The sequence below is a fragment of the Mobula hypostoma genome, chromosome 20 (genome assembly GCF_963921235.1).
Source record: "Mobula hypostoma chromosome 20, sMobHyp1.1, whole genome shotgun sequence".
Taxonomy (NCBI): Eukaryota; Metazoa; Chordata; class Chondrichthyes; order Myliobatiformes; family Myliobatidae; genus Mobula; species Mobula hypostoma.
The window spans coordinates 4,738,334-4,756,945 of NC_086116.1; the positions used below are offsets into that span (position 1 = coordinate 4,738,334).

The window sequence follows — 18,612 nt, forward strand, 5'->3', positions numbered from 1 at the left end:
TCCTGCCTCCTGAGTTGTTCTGGATTTCCAACTCCTGTAGAAGCTCTTGCATTTAATAATCTTATAAAAGCAGGTTAGAAGCTGTGGTACATACTTTCAAGGTCACCCTATGTGTCAGTCAGGCTTTCAATTGTTAACACGACACAAGATACCATGCATGGTGATGTAGAGCACTGGGAAGTCAGAAGGTCATAAATGGGCTTTGGGTGTTAGCAAATTAGAGCCCAAGTTACATCCACTCTAGTAAAATCAAAGAGTACAGTGGATCCAAACTAGACAGCATATATCTCAGGCTCCCCTTGGCTGCAGCTCACAAACTTGAGACTTTCATTGTCTAGGCAGTCAGGAAAGTTCCAATTCCTGAAAATTACTCCCCAGATTGCTCGGGAAGTACGTCACTGTTCCATCAATCCTGTTGGGAAGAGTTCCATCTGATAGCTGGACTATTTGGAGAAATGTGGCCAAGAATGGATGTTCAGTAAGTTCTGCCTTGTTGGACAATAGAGTGATGCAGTTGGCAGAACCATTTCCTTACAGCTCCAGAGAGCTGAGTTCACTCCTGACCTCCAGTTCTGTCCGCATGGAGTTTGCCCATTCTCCCTGCAACTGCGTGGGTTCATCCCAAAATCCTGGTTTCCTCCCACACCCCAAAGATGTTGAGTTGATAGGTTGGTTGCCCCTGGTGTGTAGGCGAGTGATTATGGAATGGATGGAGAGAACAGAATGGGAACAGTGTAGGATCAGTGTGAGTGTGTGTTTATGGTTGACACAGACCCGATTATCATGAGCCCTGCGGGCCTGTGCAACTGCATCTGTTTATTGTCTTATCTAGAGTCGTTAAGCTCTTGTGCTTTCTGTTTGATCTTGTCAAGTTTATTTTGACTGGCACGGGTTTTCCACGTGCAGTGATTATTTAAAGTGGACTCTCAGTTAACACTACCAAAGAGACCTGGTGCTTTGAGAGTGATTCGTTTTGTGGTGTTGTCAGTCGAGCCGATGTTCTGTTGCAATTGCAACTCTTGTTTCTGTCTCTACTTGGGGTTCTGTCATACCTCCGCGCCTGGGTCCAGTTGTTTGTCAGTGCACACCGTGACTCTGATGGGCTGAAGCACCTGTTCTTGTGCTGTACCGTCCTGTGTTTAGTTTGTTTGTGTCCACAACACAGTACAGTCGTTCAGCTCACGTTACTCATTCATTCTGAGGCAGTCAATTTTGCGCACCATATTCCAGCCTCCTCATCAGACGGCTGGTGGTTCTCACCGGCTGACGACCACCCCAGGTTCCCAGTGATGAAACCTCTTGAAGGTTTCCTGCTTCATCACTGGATCAGTGGCTCAAAAAGGCAGCTTTCCACCATCTTCTCAAGTCCTGTCTTGGTTCAACCACAGTGATGTCATGGACAAGAAAGCTCACCAAAAAGTCTACTTCTTCAGGAGGCTGAAGAAATTTAGCATGTCCCCATCAAGCCTTACCAGTTTTTATCGACACACCACAAAAAGCATTGTATCTGCATTCATAATGACAGCATAGCAACCACTCTGCATGTGCCCAGAAGGATCTGCAGAGAGCTGTGGACACAGCCTAGCACATCACAGAAACCAGCCTCCCCTCAATGCACTCGGTCTATACTTCTCGCTGCCTCAGTAAAGCAGCCAGCATAACCAAAGACCTCACCCAGCCTGGACATTCTCTCTTCTCCCCTCTCTCACTGGGCAGAAAATACAAAAGCCTGAAAGCGCCTCCCACCAGGCTTTATGACAGCTTCTATCCTGCTGCTATCAGGCTGTTGAACGGACCTTCTGAATGATAAGATGGACTTTTGACCTCACAGTCTAACTCGTTATGATCTTGCACTTTAGTGCTTACCTATTCTGTACTGTTACACTTTATTCTGTATTCTGTTATTGTTTTACCTTGACCTATGTCAGTGCACTGTGTAAAACAAGCTTTTCACTGTAGCTTGCACATATGACGTTAATAAACCAATTCTTTTTCCAATTCCAACTATTGATGGATAATAGATGCCAGCCTCACCACCAATGGCTGGATCCAGAGAGATTCAAAGATAACAAGGTGATGCAGCTGAGTGTGTTGCTGTACTGATCTGCTGCCGGTGGCTCACAACACAGAATGTACACATGTGTGTATTTGAATTATCCAGCCAGGTTCCAGTACAAGTCCCTGACAGACAGATATGACAAGACCATAAGATATTAGGCCTTTTGGCCCATCGTGTCTGTTCCACCATTTCATCATGGCTGATCCATTTTTCCTCCCGGTCCCATGCTCCTGCCTTCCCCCCGTACCCCTTCATGCCCTGACTAATCAAGAATCTATCAACCTCTGCCTTAAATATACATAAAGGCAGCCTCCACAGATGCCCCTGGCAAAGAATTTCACAGATTCACCATTTTCTGGCTAAAGGAATTCATCCTCGTCTCCGTTCTAAAAGGGCGCCCCTCTGTTTTGACAAGCTAACAAATCCTCCATTATTATGCACAGAAACACCCAGCTGGTCATGTAAATCACATTTGGTTGTTAATGCAAATGATGCAATTTGCAGAGAGATCGCAGATTGTTGCGAAAAACATAATATTGTGATAGTAGGTGACTCTTCTACATATTGACCGAGGCACCAATACTGCAAAAGGGCTGGATGGGATAGAATTTGTCAAATGGGTTCAGGAAAGTTTCTTTAATCAGTACATTGGGTTCCAACTAGAGAGAATGTCATACTAGATCTCATATTTAGAGCATGTTGAGATTCTAAATTGGAGAAAGGATTATTTTGATGGTATCAGAAAGGATCTGGCAAGTGGGGTAGGTTGTTTTCTGGCAAAGGAATACTTGGTTAAGTGGAAAGCCTTCAAAAGTGAAATTTTGACAGTACAGAGTTTGTACATTCCTGTCAGAATAAAAGGAAAGGATAACAGGTTTTTGGGAGATATTGAGGCCTTGGTTAAGAAGAAGGAATGCATACCAGGAAAGCAGGAAGGAGCAAATGAGGTATACGAGGGGGTAAGAAATGCAAGAGAAATCAGGAGGTCTAAAAGGAGGTATGAGGTTACTTTAGCAATAAGGTGAAGGAGAATTCCAAGGGCTTCTACAGATATATTAAGAACTCAGCAGGTCAGGTAGCAGCTCTGGAGGGAAATAAAAGCTTTCCCTTCTATCTGGGTATGTGTGATGATAATAAACAGAAACCAAACCAAGACAAATGCCAGGAACACTCAGCAGGACAGATACACTGGGAAGAGAAACAAGAGTTCATGGCCTGGCAATGAAGTTCCCACCTGAAACTCCTGTTTCTTTCCACAGATGCTGCCCGACCTGCTAGGTGTTTCCAGCACTGCTAAATAACCTGTGCTAATGGTATTAGTTGTTACATGTTAAACAGGGAAAAAAAACACGGCAGTTTCTGTCAAGCAAACCCTGGGTTATTTATAACCAGAGGTGGGTCCTTATTTTAAGATTTTATGGGTAGTAAATCACCTCCCACGAACGTCCGAGCGATTAGCTAAACTGGCGTTCCGCCAGGAGAGCCGGCTTGGGTGTGTGTTTTCAAACCCCAGGAGGGAGGTGCTGAACATGAACGGGGAGAGCCTGCGGATGCTGGGAATCCAGAGTAGCGCACGCAAAGAGCTGGAGGAACTCTGGAAGTCAGGCAGTATCCATGGAGAGGTATAAACAGTCGCTGTTTCGGGCACTGAATCCGTGCCTCTCTGACTGCTAAACGAGTGAGCTGAGATGAAAGATAAGGTGGTGCCCTGCGTTTTGTTCAAGAAATAAACTGCAGAATGCGAGAGGATATAAATGGTTAAAGGAAAAACTATTCTCTAGAGGGATTGCAGGAAAACCTGGAAGAGCGGAGTTAGATTCTAGTGGCCCAGGAAAGGATCAGAGAGGTGGAGTCGACTCCCGAGCCAGTGGAATTTGCTCTGCTTTTGGCACCGCCTTACTGGCGGAGTGTACGGTTACAGCGGAACAGGTTCCTCCACTTCATGCTCAGTTCCCGGAGACATGAACAGGGACGAGATTCACCTGGACATGTGGCGATCGCGAAAGGTAATTTGCGGGACGTCCGAAGCTTTCCGGTTTGCAAATAGATTGCTAGGTTTAGCCGAACGTGGGAGCTATCAACCAAAGCCAGGTATTTGTTTGTGTAGTGGCGGTGCAACTTCGTCAGGATTTATAAACATCGCACATATCATTAGTGAGTAAACAAGGAGTCCAAAAAAAATGGAACGGGTGCGCGGTAGCGGCAATTAATCTGGCAATGCGGTAGTTCACTTAATTGTGAGTGGATGTGGGATCGCTGCTGTTTTGTGTGTCAATCAATACTGCGACTTGCTTTCCGCCGGTGAGTGAGTGAGGGAGCGGAGCGAGTGCCGAGACGGTCAGGACGGTAAGTATAAACTGGAAAACGTGATGTGAAAGGGCGACGCGTTGAGGAGCGGTTGTCCCCTGTTTGCGCGGCGGGACAGTGGGTCGGAAGCTGGTAGTTCGTGTATCAGTGTTCCTCGCTCTCTTGATTCATCTGCCAGCCTTCCTTAGGCGAAACACAATGTTTGCGGAGTCCTGCTGATGCCAGCGGGAATCCAGGGACTGCACACTGAGCGGTAATTTTGGAGCGGAGTCGCTGTTACAACACCTTATCTTTCGCCTCAGCTCACTCGTTTAGCAGTTTATACTGTGAATTCGCACACACGACAGTCTGATCATCGCCAAGCAATCTGCTTAGCGATACGAGAGATTCCGCAGATGCTGGAAATACAAACAAAATGCTGGAGAAGTTCAGCAGGTCGGGCAGCGTCGGTGGGGCGTATTCGGCCGAGTCGCTTCATCTGGGCTGAAAAGGAAAGGGGCTGCAGTGTGTGGATTGAGGAATAAACATTTCACCCACTGCCCTCTCCCCTTCTCTAACTTGATTACACCCACTTCTGAAGAAGGGATTTCGGCCTGAAACGTCGACTATTTTCTCTTTTCACAGAAGTTGACTGAGTCAGCCCAGTGTTTTCTCTGTCAGAAGGAACACAGAACAGATGTTCCAAAACCTTTCATATCCGCTCAAAATATCTGAGGCACCTATCTCAGAGTGCCGCGCTCGGAAATGGATCGCGATCTCGGCGGACGGGGAGGCGAAGTCGCGGTTTTCGGGTTCAGCGTTGAAAGTTGCAGCTGAGTAGGATAAACTCAGTGCTTAGAACGCGGCAAGGTGGTTTTAATGCAGCGTGAAAATCTTTCTGCCATTTCCTCGGTAACTCGCCGCTTCCCTCCTTCATTCACGCCTGAAAACAGTAGGGACAATTAATTGTGAACAATCACACTGTTTCTGTACTTTGTCAATTCCTTGTGAATATGCAGGTTAGGAGCAGCCACCCCGTCTAACCACTTACCCACGTACGCTGTGGCAGATTACACTTCCTGAATCCTTCTCCACTATTTAACAAGATCACAGCTAACCCAGTGTTCCCCCAGTGCCACCTTCCTGCCTACTGTGGTGACCTTTCAGCCCCTTGTTTATAAACAACGGTGTTCTCTGGGCAACCCACACAAAATGCTGGAGGAACTCAACAGGCCAGGCAGCTTCTAGGAAAAGAGTACTGTCGACAACTCAGCTGAAACGTCGACTGTACTCTTTTCCATAGATGCTGCCTGGCCTGCTAAGTTCCTCCAGCATTTTGTGTGTGTTGCTGGGATTTCCAGCATCTGCAGATTTTCTCTCGTTTGTGTACTGACACTTCCAGCTCCTTATCCCATTTTATCCCTTCCTATCATCTTGCCGACTGCGACTTCGACTTCATGCAATGCAACTCTTCATTCCCAACCCTCTGCTGGGGAAGCTGGACGTCTCCTCTCGGGCTGTTTCCCTGTTCTGTTATGCCAAGCCAGCATTAAGTGCAGTGTTACAGATGGGATCTCAGGTTCGGCACAACCCTGTGTTTGCACCTGTTGTCTCTGTGGCTAAGTACAACCATCCGTATGAACCACCTCCACTGCTTGCTGCCAATCCCTAGGTCTCTTCCTTCACTTGTTTCTTTAAGGGTGGATCATTTTAGTTCATTTTGTCTCTCTCCATTCTGTTTACTCTAGTATATAAGGTGATTGCAGGAAATTATAGAGGTATTGTCGGAGGTGAGTTTTCACATGGAGAGTGGTGAGTGTGTGGAATGCCTGCCACTTGATGGTGGTAGAGGCAGGTACATTAAGGACATTTAAGAAACTCTTAGATAAGCACATGGATGATAGTAAAATACGGGACTATGTAGGAAGGAAGTAGGTTAAGATGTTGGCACAATATTGTGGGCCAAAGGGCCTGTACTGTGCTGTAAAGTTCTGTGTTCCATATATATTGACTAGTAACGTTCCTTTACCAATTTCAGCATTCACTCACACTGTAGTAAACAGTGTTGAAAGTGATGATAAACATTTGAGTTTTGTGCCTTCTGCAAACTGGCATTCAGCATCAACATGACCCTTCACACTCGGGGATGACTTTGCTCCCGCCCTGGTTCCCTGGCTTCACAGATGGCTGTTGAGGCAAGAGTGGGATTAGGCAGAACGTGATTGATACTGAGTGGTTTGGGAGGTGATACACCTGTCCCACTGTTCACACTGAACCTCCACATGGCATCGAGCCGTGGTCTCCATCAAGAGCTATTGATACTTGTTTTCTAAGTTCATAGGGGTGGTTTGCGAACAGAGAAGGGAGCTAGGGTTTAGGGCAGTGACATGGAGGAGTTAGAGGTCAAGCCTCCACTACACACTCACGTCCAGCAACGTGGATGCATGATGAAGGCACACATCACACATCAGTGATCAGTGGGTGCGGGATCGGATCTCTGTACAAATGGGAGGTATGATGGCCAATTGGTCACTGAGCTCAGAGTTCGAGCCTGGATTTTGGAGTCCCACCATCGGCTAGTCAGGGGGTCAACACCAAAGATAGAAGTGTGAAAGTTGATCGTAAGTCTGGAAGTCGAAGCTTGATGGCCAAAGCCTGGAGACTGAAGTCTGAAAGCTGAAGATTGGAGGCTTGGAGGCCTAGCCTGGAGGACTGTGTGTGTGTTAGTGTGTGTGAGAGAGGAAATGGGCAAGTTCTTCTGTTGTTTATTGCTTGTTGTACTCTGATTTGTTATGTTCTGTGTCAGTCGAACAATGTGTGCATGCGCTGTTGGCGCCAAAATGTGTGGCATTGCTTGCAGGCTGCCCCCAGCACATCCTTAGGTGTGTTGGTTGTTTATGCAAATGACGCTTTTCACTGTATGTTTCGATGTACATATGATAAATAAATCTGAATCTGAATCAAAAGAGACACATGCCTCTCCATGCCATCATGGCACGCTGCTCAGTTTTACCCAGATGTGGACCAGAGATTTCTCAGCTCAGTAGGGGTGTTGCACTTCTTTTCCAGGAAGCTTTGCAAATGTCCTTAAACATTTCCTCTGTCTATTTGGTAATCACTCGCTGTGATGTAGTTTGCTATAGTGAGTCCATTTTGGGAGCTTGGTAATTGACGTGGCCTGTCCAGAGAAGCTAACCCAGTGATGTTGGTCAGGAGAGGACATTAACCTTGCTTTGCTTACCTTGCCTGCGGATTGGAGGGGTTTGTGGAGACGGTGCTGGTGGTACCTTTCCAGTGTCATAGGGAGACTGAAGCAGACATGAACATAGGAATCACTACTGCCCTGAAGATCAGGGTGCTATGCCAGGTCTGAGGTCTTCTGTTCTTCAAACATCCTTTTCCTCAGTTACAGAGAAAACACAGTGCAGGTAGGGAATAAGGTGCAAGGCCATAGCGAGGTAGATTGTGAGGTCAAGAATCCATCTTATCATACTAGGGGGATCATGACAGCTCGGTCGAAGCTGTCTTTGGGTCTGTTGGTACATTTCAGACTTTTCTATCTTCTGCTCTGTGGGAGGGGAAGAAGAGAGAATATCGGGGGTAGTTCTTGTCATTGATTATTTAGGCTGCTTTACCAACACTGAGAAGTGTAGACGAGTCCACGGAGGAGAGGCTGGTTTCAGTGTTGTGCTAAGCTGTGCCATGACTCTCAGCGGCTTCCTGGAATCCCAGGCACAGCAGATGCCATACTGAGCCATAGTGCATTCAGATAGGATACTTTCCATGGGGCATCAAGTAAAAATGGTGAGAGTCAGAGTGGACATGCAGAATTTCTTCAGTCTTCTGTGGAAAAGGAAGCAGGGAGGAGCTTTCTTGGCTGTGGCATTTATGTGGTTAGACCAGGATAACCTATTGATGATGTTCATCCATAGAAAAATGAAGTTCTCAACCCTCTCAACCTTAGCAACACTGATTTAAACTTGAGTCTGTGCACTGTCCCCTCTCTAATGTCAATGACCAGCTCTTTTGTTTTGCTGATCTTGAGGGAAAGGTTGTTGTCATGACATCATGTCACTAGGCTCTCTATCTCCTTCTTGTACTCTGACTTATCATTATTTGAGATATCGCCCTCTACCATGGTATCATCTGTGAACTTGTAGCTGGGTTGGAGTAGTATCTGGTCACACAATCATGAGTGTATAGGAAGTCAAATGGGGGTCTGAGGAAGCAACTTCTTGACTTACCAGTGTTGAGGATAATCATGGTGGAGGTGTTGCCGCCTATCCTCATGGCTGTGGTCTTTTGGTCTGGAAGTCAAGGATCCAGCTGTGTAGGGAGGGGTTGAATCCCTGGTCTAGGAGTTTGGAGATGGGTTTGCTTGGAATTATGGTTTTGGGGAGGAGTTGTAGTCAATCAACTAAAGTCCAATCTAGGTGTAAATCTACCTTTGAAAATCTATATACATAACCCTCATTCACCCTCCCCATTACTTTGTACAATTTTGCTTTAACCAATCCATGCTGCATTTAATTTATCAGCTCTTAATTTTTGAAGTAACTGTTAACATTGGCCCAATTTCATGTTCCTGAAAGGTTTTCCAGGATTGCCAATGGCTGATTGACTTTGCCAGATTTATGTTTGTTCCCTCATTTTGGATAGAACTGTAACACTCGCAGTTTTCCTGGTCTCCGGCACAAACCCCACATCCAAGGAGGGTTTTTAATGAGGGGAGAATTGCTGAGTGAACAAAGTAGGCTTTGGATCTGAGTGTCAAGTTGCATGGTGCTTTCATGGTACCTTCTTGTGAATTAGTGTTGACCCCTGACTTATTTCATGATTTCAAACATTTATTCACTGCCATTTTGTGCTCAGACAAAGCTGTGGGAGAGACAATAACTTGCATGTAAAGAGAGGTGGCCACATGATAATAATTTTTGCAAAAGCTGCTACAATCTTAACGAACTGGCATCTACTGGAATATGACATCTTGCAGAGTGCCCATCTGGTGCACCTTCCCTGCACTCCACCTCAAACTATTTTTCTGTGTCACAGATCCTGCAAATTGATAATGCACAGCACGAGACTTCAAAAACAACAGGTCCAGCATTTCTTCTCATTAACCAGTGTATTCAGTGTCAAAATGAGGACGAAAGGGGGAAAGAAATGATATAACTTTAAATATTTTTTAAAGAAAACAGCAGGAACAATTTATGGAATGAGACTCCACTCTTTTAATTCCTTATTCTTTCAACCAGAGAGCAAGCCCGGTACTTACTGTCCATCTCTGATTGCCCTGGAGAAGGTGGGGGTAAGCTTAGTTCTTCTGATGAAGATGCTCCCACAATCCTATCAAAGAGGGAGTACCAGGATACAGACGATGGAAGAATGGAAGTGTATTTCTAAATCAAAGTCATAGTAAATTTATTGTCAAGGGTTGTACAGTATTACTACCTTGAGGTTCATTTTCTTGCAGGAAAATTTTAAAAAAGTAGAACTTATGAAAAACTGTGCATCAACAAAGACTGATAAATAATCAACATGCAGAAGACAAATCGTGCAAATAAATGTCAGGCTGGTGTGTGGCGTGGAGGAGAAGCTGCAGGTGGTGGTGGTGTTCCCACGTATCTACTCTCCTGATTCTTCCTGGCGATAGAGGTTGCAGGTTTGGGGTGAACACTCAATGTAGCCAGAGAATATAACTGCAGTGCATTTTATAGATGGTACGGACCATAGCCACTGGTGGAGGGAATGAACAATCGATGGGGCTACAGTTGGGGCTGTTTTATTCTGGATGACGTTGTGCTTCCTGGGAGTTGTACAAGGATCAAGGATCAGCTTTATTCACCATATGTATGTATTAGGGATTTGCTGTGGGGTGTTGGTCAGGACACAACATGCAACAAACAATGACAACGTTCAATAATTATAGAAGTACAAAGAAGTATATTAAAAATAAAGTTAGAGGTTAAAGTACAAATAGGGAATAAAGCATGCATAAATAGGTGTATACCAGCCTCTATTTACAATGAAAACAGCTTTATAAAAAGTGGTTTAAAGTGTTTACAGTGCAATGACTCAGGTAATAGATAAGCAGGGGGGAGTGTAACTAGAATAGATTAACTGCCTTGGGGAAGAACCTTTGAAGATGGTATGTTTTAGTTTTAATAGCCCAAAAGTGCTGGGGGTGGGTTTGTTCGAATTTCACTCATCCTGGCAAGTGGAAAGTATTCCGTCACACTTTGGACTTGTGCCTTGTAGTTGGTGGGAAGGCTTTGGGATCCCAGGATGTGCGTTGTCCTCAGTGCCCAAGTCTCCGGCTTGATCTTGTAACCACACAAGCTGGTCCAATTGGTTTTCTGGTCAAAGGTAGGATATAAATGGAGAGGTGGGGCGAGTCTGCGAGGGTGATGCCATTGAATGTCCAGAATAGGTGGTAGGAGATGGTCGTTGGCTGCTAACAATGCTACTTCTTATCAGCTCATCCCTGAGTGCTGTCCAGGTCCTGCTGTGGGCAGACACAGGTAGATTATTTGCTGTACAGCTGCAAGTTCTGCTAACACCAGCAAACATAGAACACTGAACACTATAACACGGTATAGGCCCTGTGGCCCACAATGTTATGCTAATCTGTTAACCTACTCTATGATCAGTCTAATCTTTCCCTGCCACATAGCTTTCATTTTCTATCATCTAATTCTCTACTGCACTGTAAACTCTCTATGACGTATCGCTATGCGGAAGAAACTTAAATCTCTCGTTGACATAAATCAACTGTTTATTTCCCTCCATAGATGCTGCCTGATCTGTTGAATTCCTCCAACATTTTGATGACCAATTATTTTCAGTCCCTGTAGGGCCCCCAGAGGGTCCTCATCAATGTTAGCAGTCAGGGATTTGGTGCAGAGGGTAGACAGTTTGAGAGCCACCTGGTCTCTTGGAAAAAGACGTTTCATGCAAATTTGCAGCAGGTAATGTTTGGTCCTCCTTTGGTTCTGCATGGACATGCCAGGTGTGGTGAAACACTGTCCAAGTACTGTCCTGGGACTGCATCGGGAACACAATCTGGACACAATCAGAGAATCTCACCTGGTCCCTCAACACCAGCTCCATAGCAAAGAAAGCCCAGCAGTGTCTCTACTTTCTGCGAAGGCTGAGAAAAGTCCATCTCCCACCCACCATCCTCACCCACATTCTACAGAGGTTGTATTGAGAGCATCCTGAGCAGCTGCATCACGGCTTGGATCGGAAATTGCACCGTCTCGGATCGCAAGACCCTGCAGCGGATAGTGAGGTCAGCTGAGAAGATCATCGGGGTCTCTCTTCCCACCATTACAGACATTTACACCACACGCTGCATCTGTAAAGCAAACAGCATTATGAAGGACCCCACGCACCCCTCATACAAACTCTTCTCCCTCCTGCCATCTGGCAAAAGGCACCGAGGTATTCGGGCTCTCACGACCAGACTATGTAACAGTTTCTTCCCCCAAGTTATCAGACTCCTCAATACCCAGAGCCTGGACTGACACCAACCTATGCCCTCTATTGTGCCTATTGTCTTGTTTATTATTTATTGTAATGCCTGCACTGTTTTGTGCACTTTATGCAGTTCTGGGTAGGTCTGTAGTCTAGTGTAGTTTTTGTATTGTTTCATGTAGCACCATGGTCTGGAAAAACATTGTCTCGTTTTTACTCTGTACTGTACCAGCAGTTATGGTGGAAATGACAATAAAAAGTGACTTGACTTGACATTGGCTGAGCACGAGAATCACGGGAGAAGATGAAGGGAGAATACTCAGCCAAGAGTCTCTGTGCTTGTGGATGTCATGGGAAGAGAGGAGAGGAAATGAAAACTCAGGCTTCACTGTGACTCTCAACCCATACATAACTAGTGACAGCATTATTTGTGTAAGCATTAGACAATTTTTGAACATTTTGAACATTAGCTCAGTAAGTGAGTGGCAAAACATTTAATCAACAGTGGAAGGAAGGGAGAATGCTGGAGGGAGAGAGGAAGAGGAGAGCCATCCGCAGTACCACCGATGCGGCAGAGAAGGCCTCAAGATGGCTGTGGCTCAAAAGAGGGGAACCATGGAGTCATAAGTAGCTAGCCATCTGGACACAAGCTGGGGTCTGATCAGCCCCGGCTGGGTCACCTGGAGGAGGTTGTATGATGTTGAAAGACCCGAAACACCCGATGATTCCAGGAACATCACTGAAGATGTGTCCAGAAACATCAATAGATGTATGTACACAGTTGAATGGGTTGGGAGCCCCACAGACGTTGGTTATTCCTTCCCTGGTGAACGTGGTATAGAAACTGGCCTTCCAGACCACCTTTTCTGTGAGGGTGATTGTGCTCTGTACAGGGATCCTCCAACCTCCAGGCTTACCACTTGCTCTCCAGCACAATCATCTTATGGTAACTTTCTTCTTCGTGGATTAAGTTATCTGTTTCTTAACTGTGTGGGTGTTATTCACCTGTGTTAGTAACTTCTCCGTTCTCTGAATTTGTTGTTGGATTTTTCAGTAACTAAAATTTGGAAGTATCATGTGGAATTAAACTCATTTGGTTTGTTGATTCAGCTGCGTGACACCACCCATCGTCTGGATAACCACAGCTTCCTCCAGCTTGCTTATGAAGTCCGATGCTGATGCAGTAACTATGGTCTGTCTGTGGTTCACTGAATTGATTTGCTGTCATACTTCAGCAATACACTTGCTGTACTTGGTATAAATTGTTGGAATAAAGTGTTGGGATAATATTTTTAGGGATTTATTGGCCATTTAGAGACATTTTCAATCCAATTAAAATAATCTGACCCCATTACCTGAAGAATATATATATTTTATTTTATATCCACTCTTTAACCTCTTAACTTTATTTTTTATATACATCTTTATTCTCTATAATTGTTGAATGTTGTTATTTTTTGTTGCATGTCAGCCCTGATCAACACACTATAGCAAATTCCTAAAACAGGTAAATGTACATATCTGGCAAATAAAGTTGATCCTTGATCGATGATCCTTGGTACGTTCCCAGTAGCCACTTTGCTGCTACCTCCTCTACCTAATAGAGTGACATTGAGTGCATGTTCATGGCCTTCTGCAGCTGTAGCCAATCTACTTCAAGATTCAAGGTGTTGTGTTTTAAGAAATGCTGTAATGCACAGCACTGTTGTAATGTGTGGTTATCTGAGTTACTGTCACCTTCCTGTCAGCTTGAACCTGCCTGGCCATTCTCCTCTGACCTCTCTCATTAACAAGGCATTTTTGCACACAGAACTGCTGCTCACTGGATGGTTTTTGTCTCTTGCACCATTCTCTAGAGATGATTGTGCTTGAAAACTCCAGATCAGCAGTTTCTGAGATACTCAAACCATCCCGTTTGGCACCAACAATTATCCCGCGGTCAAAGTCACTGAAGTTACATTTCTTCCACATTCCGATGTTTGGTCTGACTAACAATTGAACCTCTTGATCATGTTGGCATGCCTTTATTCATTGAATTGCTGCAACATAATTGGCAGATAAGATTTTTGCATTAATGAGTAGGTGTACAGGTATATCTAATAAAGTGGTCACTGTGTGTACATATAGAAAGAGTCTGAATCATAGAACTTCAGAAAAATAATTCATTCCATATTTATAGAGGAAGGAGGCCATTCAGCCCACTGAGTCCATGCTGGCTCACAGAACATCCCATTTTTCCACCTCATATTTGTCGTCATCTATTCCTACTACTCCTTCCCATCAACTTTCCCCCTGATTCTACTAGTGTTCAACTAACCTGTCAACAGGCACATCTTGGGATTTGGGAGGAAACTAGAACACCCAGGGTCAGGTTGAGAATGAGGGAAGATGCCCTGTTGGGTGGTGGGGTGGGAGACGAGAGCTGTGAGGTGAGAGAGATGAGATGTTTCAAGGTGAGGAGAGGGTTAGGCAGCAGGACAGTGGGAGGGGAGTGGAGGAAAGCAGGAGCTTCAGAGAAAGTCTTGTCAGCAAGAAGACAGTGCAGTGACAACTGTTTCACTGATGCTGAGTGGTGGGCGAACACTGGGCACCACATGGGCAGGAAGGCTTTGCTGTGTTGTAAACCAGTGTCCCAGGACACGGGCAGGATGGGTAGGAAACCCAAGATGGAACCGAGGTCCTCCCATAGAGCCTGTGGGAAATCAGACCAGAATCCCTGGCACCTTGGTGGAGGTCAGCCTGGATAATGGCTTGGGTCAAGGGAATGGAGCTCAAGACCAACACTACCTGATGCAGCCTGGTGTTACTGGGCATGGAGGTGGGGTTGGGTCCTGGTGCTACTGGGCATGGAAGTGGGTTGGGGTCCTGGTGCTACTGGGCATGGAGGTGGGGTTGGGTCCTGGTGCTACTGGGCATGGAGGTGGGGTTGGGTCCTGGTGCTACTGGGCATGGAGATGGGTTGGGGTCCTGGTGCTACTGGGCACAGAGGTGGGGTTGGGTCCTGGTGCTACTGGGCATGGAGGTGGGGTTGGGTCCTGGTGCTACTGGGCATGGAGGTGGGGTTGGGTCCTGGTGCTACTGGGCATGGAGGTGGGGTTGGGTCCTGGTGCTACTGGGCCTGGAGGTGGGGTTGGGTCCTGGTGCTACTGGGCATGGAGGTGGGGTTGGGTCCTGGTGTTGCTTGGCCAGCAGGGAGGGGAGGGGTTGATGTCCTTTTGTGCTGGGATGGGGGGATGGGGTTGGGCCCTGGTGGGTGCTAGGCATGGAGGGTGCGGAGTCTGGCTTTGAGAACAGATTTTTTATGTTGCTCACTCATCCCTCCCCTTGGTCTTACAGTCCGACTGCTCGGAAATGAGTAGCCTCAGCTTACCGGGGAACATGAGGCGAGGGGGTTCAGACACGAACCTTAACCTCAGCATGATTAATGGCCTGCTGGACTTCCAGAGCGACAGCCTGACAACAGACAAGCTGAAGCAGAAGATCCTGAAGGTGACGGAGCGGCTGCGGATTGAACAGGAGATGCGGGATGCCAACGTGGCTGAGTACCTGAAACTGGTGAACAATGCTGACAAGCAGCAGGCACGCCGCATCAAGCAGGTCTTCGAGAAGAAGAACCAGAAGTCCGCCCAGACCATCGCCCAACTGCAGAAGAAGTTTGACCACTACCACCGCAAGCTGAAGGAGGAGGAGCAGAGCGGGCCCAGGATCTCCAGGGAGGGGCTGAGGGGCTCACAGCAGAACGTGAGGGACGTGGACAGCAGCACCACACGGCTCGCCACCAGCGCTGCCAGCGGACTGGGACTGGAGACCGGGCGCGGCCTTCCAGGGCTGACCCTGACACCGCCCGCGTTCGTCTTCAGCAAGCCGCGGGAGATTGCCAACCTGATCCGCAACAAGTTTGGCAGCGCCGATAACATCGCCCACCTGAAGAGCAACCTGGATGACTTCCAACGGGACCCAGGGCATCGTGCCCTGAGTGGCAGTGCCGTGCTTGTGTCCAAGGTAAAGTACACCAGTGACGACGATGGCTCCAGTGGCAGTGTCTCCGGGGACAGCAATGGTACCTCCGACTTCGGGGTCAAAGGGGCAGCCAGCCCAAAGTCTGGCTCGTTGGAGAGGGAGCGGAGCAGGCTGTCCGGGGTTCTGGAGGAACTTCGGGAGTTGAAGGAAACGCAAGCACAGCTGTCAGAGGCGATGGAAAATTTAAAGGCTCAGTTTAACAGAGAGTTTGGCATCGTCACCGAAACACTACAGGAGGAACACTACAGGTAATGCTTTAAGTCTATTCTTACAACATTTATAAAATTTTAAATAGCAAATGCTTATAAAATTGAGAGGGTAAACAGTCAGAATTTTTTTCCCAAGGTAGAAAATAGTGTTACGTACCCCGTAACTGGGTTGCCAAACCAGCAGAAATGGATCACTCAGTTGGAGTCTGGATTACTAGAACTAAGAAAGTTTTATTAAAGAAACAAGCAACACAGTACTCTAATCAAAAGGATAATGAATGCAACAGTTCAGCAATGATAAACACACATGTGCACAGAATTAAGATAACAGGATCAATCAAGCTCTATCGTTGTCTAGGGGCAAATGACCAGTTTCAAAATGACGCAAAGTTCAGTTCAGTTCGCAGTAATCGCTGCCATGGGAGATGGACAGTGGGGGGAAGGAGAGAGAGTAAAACGAATGAATATTCAAAACGGCTTCCACACACAGACCTTCGCAGTCAGCTTTCGTGCGAGTCCTTTGTGATGTCATCTGAGGTCACCGAACGTGACCCCTCCGTTTCCAGATACGACCGTTTCTCTGTGCTGAACCTGGCACTCAGGCAAGGGTGGACACACACCAGGTTCCCGCCGATCGTGCCTTTCCACCCTGTGCGTCTAAGGCTTGATCCCGCGATCAGCCGTCCAAAAGCTTCCCACCGACTCGTGAGAGGCGCACCGCTTCCAGGGTCTCGTTACCTCGGGTGTCGTGTGTGTCCTGCCTTAGCGAACCTGTCCCTTTTTATCCCCCTGCTGGAGTATCGCCTGTCCATCACTTCAAACAGTTCAGGGTTCAAAGGGGGAGCCGCTCTAGACAGCTCTTTCTCCCGTCCCTTCATTACACATCTCCAAATGCTGCTCCATTGTCTTCCTTATCTCTCTCTCTCCCGAAGACAGGTGGCAGACCAACTGCTGATCACACAGGACAGCTAACATCTATGTGTATTCTTGTCACAATAGACAAAGTCCTCCCCACTATTGAGTACATTTACAAGGAATGCTGCCACAAGTCCCCTACCATCCAAACTAAACTCAGTTCTCACTACTACCTTCAGGCAGAAGGGACAGGAGCCTTTGATCCCACACCACCAGTTCAGGAATAGTTATTACCTTACAACCATCAGGCTCCTGAACCACGCGGATAACTTCACTCACCACAACACCGAACCTATTCCACAATCTACAGACTCACTTTCAAAGACTCGATAACTCATCTTCTCAGTATTATTTATTTATTTATTTATTATTCGTTCATTTATTATTTATTTATATTATTTATTACTTTTAATTTTTTTATTTGCACTGTTTCTCTTTTGCACATTGGTTGTCTTTGCTTATGTATTATGTATAATGTTTCATAAATTCTATTATATTTCTTTAATCTGTAACTGCCTTTAAGAGAATGAATCTCTGGTGACAGATGCGTACTTTGATTATAAATTTACTTTGACTTTGAACATGATACTATTACATCATATAAAGTAAAATATAAGATTAGGAGTGGGCATAGTTTTTAAGGTGAGAGGCAGAAAGTTTAAAGGGATATACATGGTAAGTTTTTATTTTCACAGAGACTGGCCGGTGCCTGGAACAAGCTGCCAAGGGCCGTGAAAGGCCATGCAATTGAGGCATTTTTGAGGCTCTTTGACAGGCACATAAATATGCAGGGAATGGAGGGATACAGCTCATTTGCAGGAAGAGGGGATTAGTTTAATCTGACATCATGCTCAGCCCAAACATGGTGGGTAGAAGGGCCTGTTTCTGTGATGTCCTGTTCTACACCGGGGTAATGTAACAGCTGACTGATAGTCTTTGTTAGGGATATGATTTATGTGTCTCATTTGTAGCCTGTGGTGTGACTGTCATGAATTTTGTCACTTGACTGCTTACCACTTGAGCAAGTTTCCTGCAGATATTCATGGGAGGTTTCATCTGTGGCCGCACAACAAATTCTGCTGTCAACTCCCTCTGCAGCCCCTCTCTTGGGTGAAACTGACTCATCTTATGGTGAATCTGCCATCCTTATCTGCTGCATCATCAAGAATGTCTACTCCTGCTCTTATACAGCCAAACTGCCTCTAGTCAAAACTATTCCTGTGTCCTCGTGATCTCCCTCAGGTTCTCCACCGACTCTGTATAGTAGCTGATACAAAACTCTGCTGCTAATGTCCTTACTCATAAGTGTGCAATTTCCCCTTTGCTTGCTGAACCAACATCTCTCCTCCTATACAACTTGTATTTCCTCTGCTCCAGCATTGGTCACTGTGTCTTTGGCAGTCTAGGTGCAAGATCAAAAATCCCCTCCTAACTCTGTCTGGACCTTCACCTTTCCTCTTATGAATCCCTTTTAAAACTCACCTTTGGCCAAGCATCAGGACACGCTCCATGCACCTCCCCTCTGGTTCAGGACAGAGTTTTATTTGGCAGCTTCTCTGTGGTGGTATGGTGGCACAGTGGTTAGCGTGAGGCTATACAGCACCAGCGATCAACAATCGGGTTTCAATTGTACGTTCTCCTCGCGAC

General features: G+C 46.3%; 1 protein-coding gene across 7 annotated transcripts in view; it reads left to right on the forward strand.

Moving 5' to 3' along the window:
* The window catches only part of tmcc3 (transmembrane and coiled-coil domain family 3), a 149,313-nt gene that overhangs the window by 92,961 nt on the left and 37,740 nt on the right, over window positions 1–18,612 (forward strand). For 5 of the 7 annotated variants that reach the window (XM_063072282.1, XM_063072283.1, XM_063072284.1 and 2 more), the window contains one exon: window positions 15,158–16,089. In XM_063072282.1, the coding sequence (XP_062928352.1) occupies window positions 15,158–16,089 (932 nt within the window). Of the gene's footprint in view, window positions 1–3,614; window positions 3,682–3,728; window positions 4,066–15,157; window positions 16,090–18,612 lie in introns of those variants that run through there. The other 2 variants (XM_063072279.1, XM_063072280.1) reach the window with 2 other exon arrangements.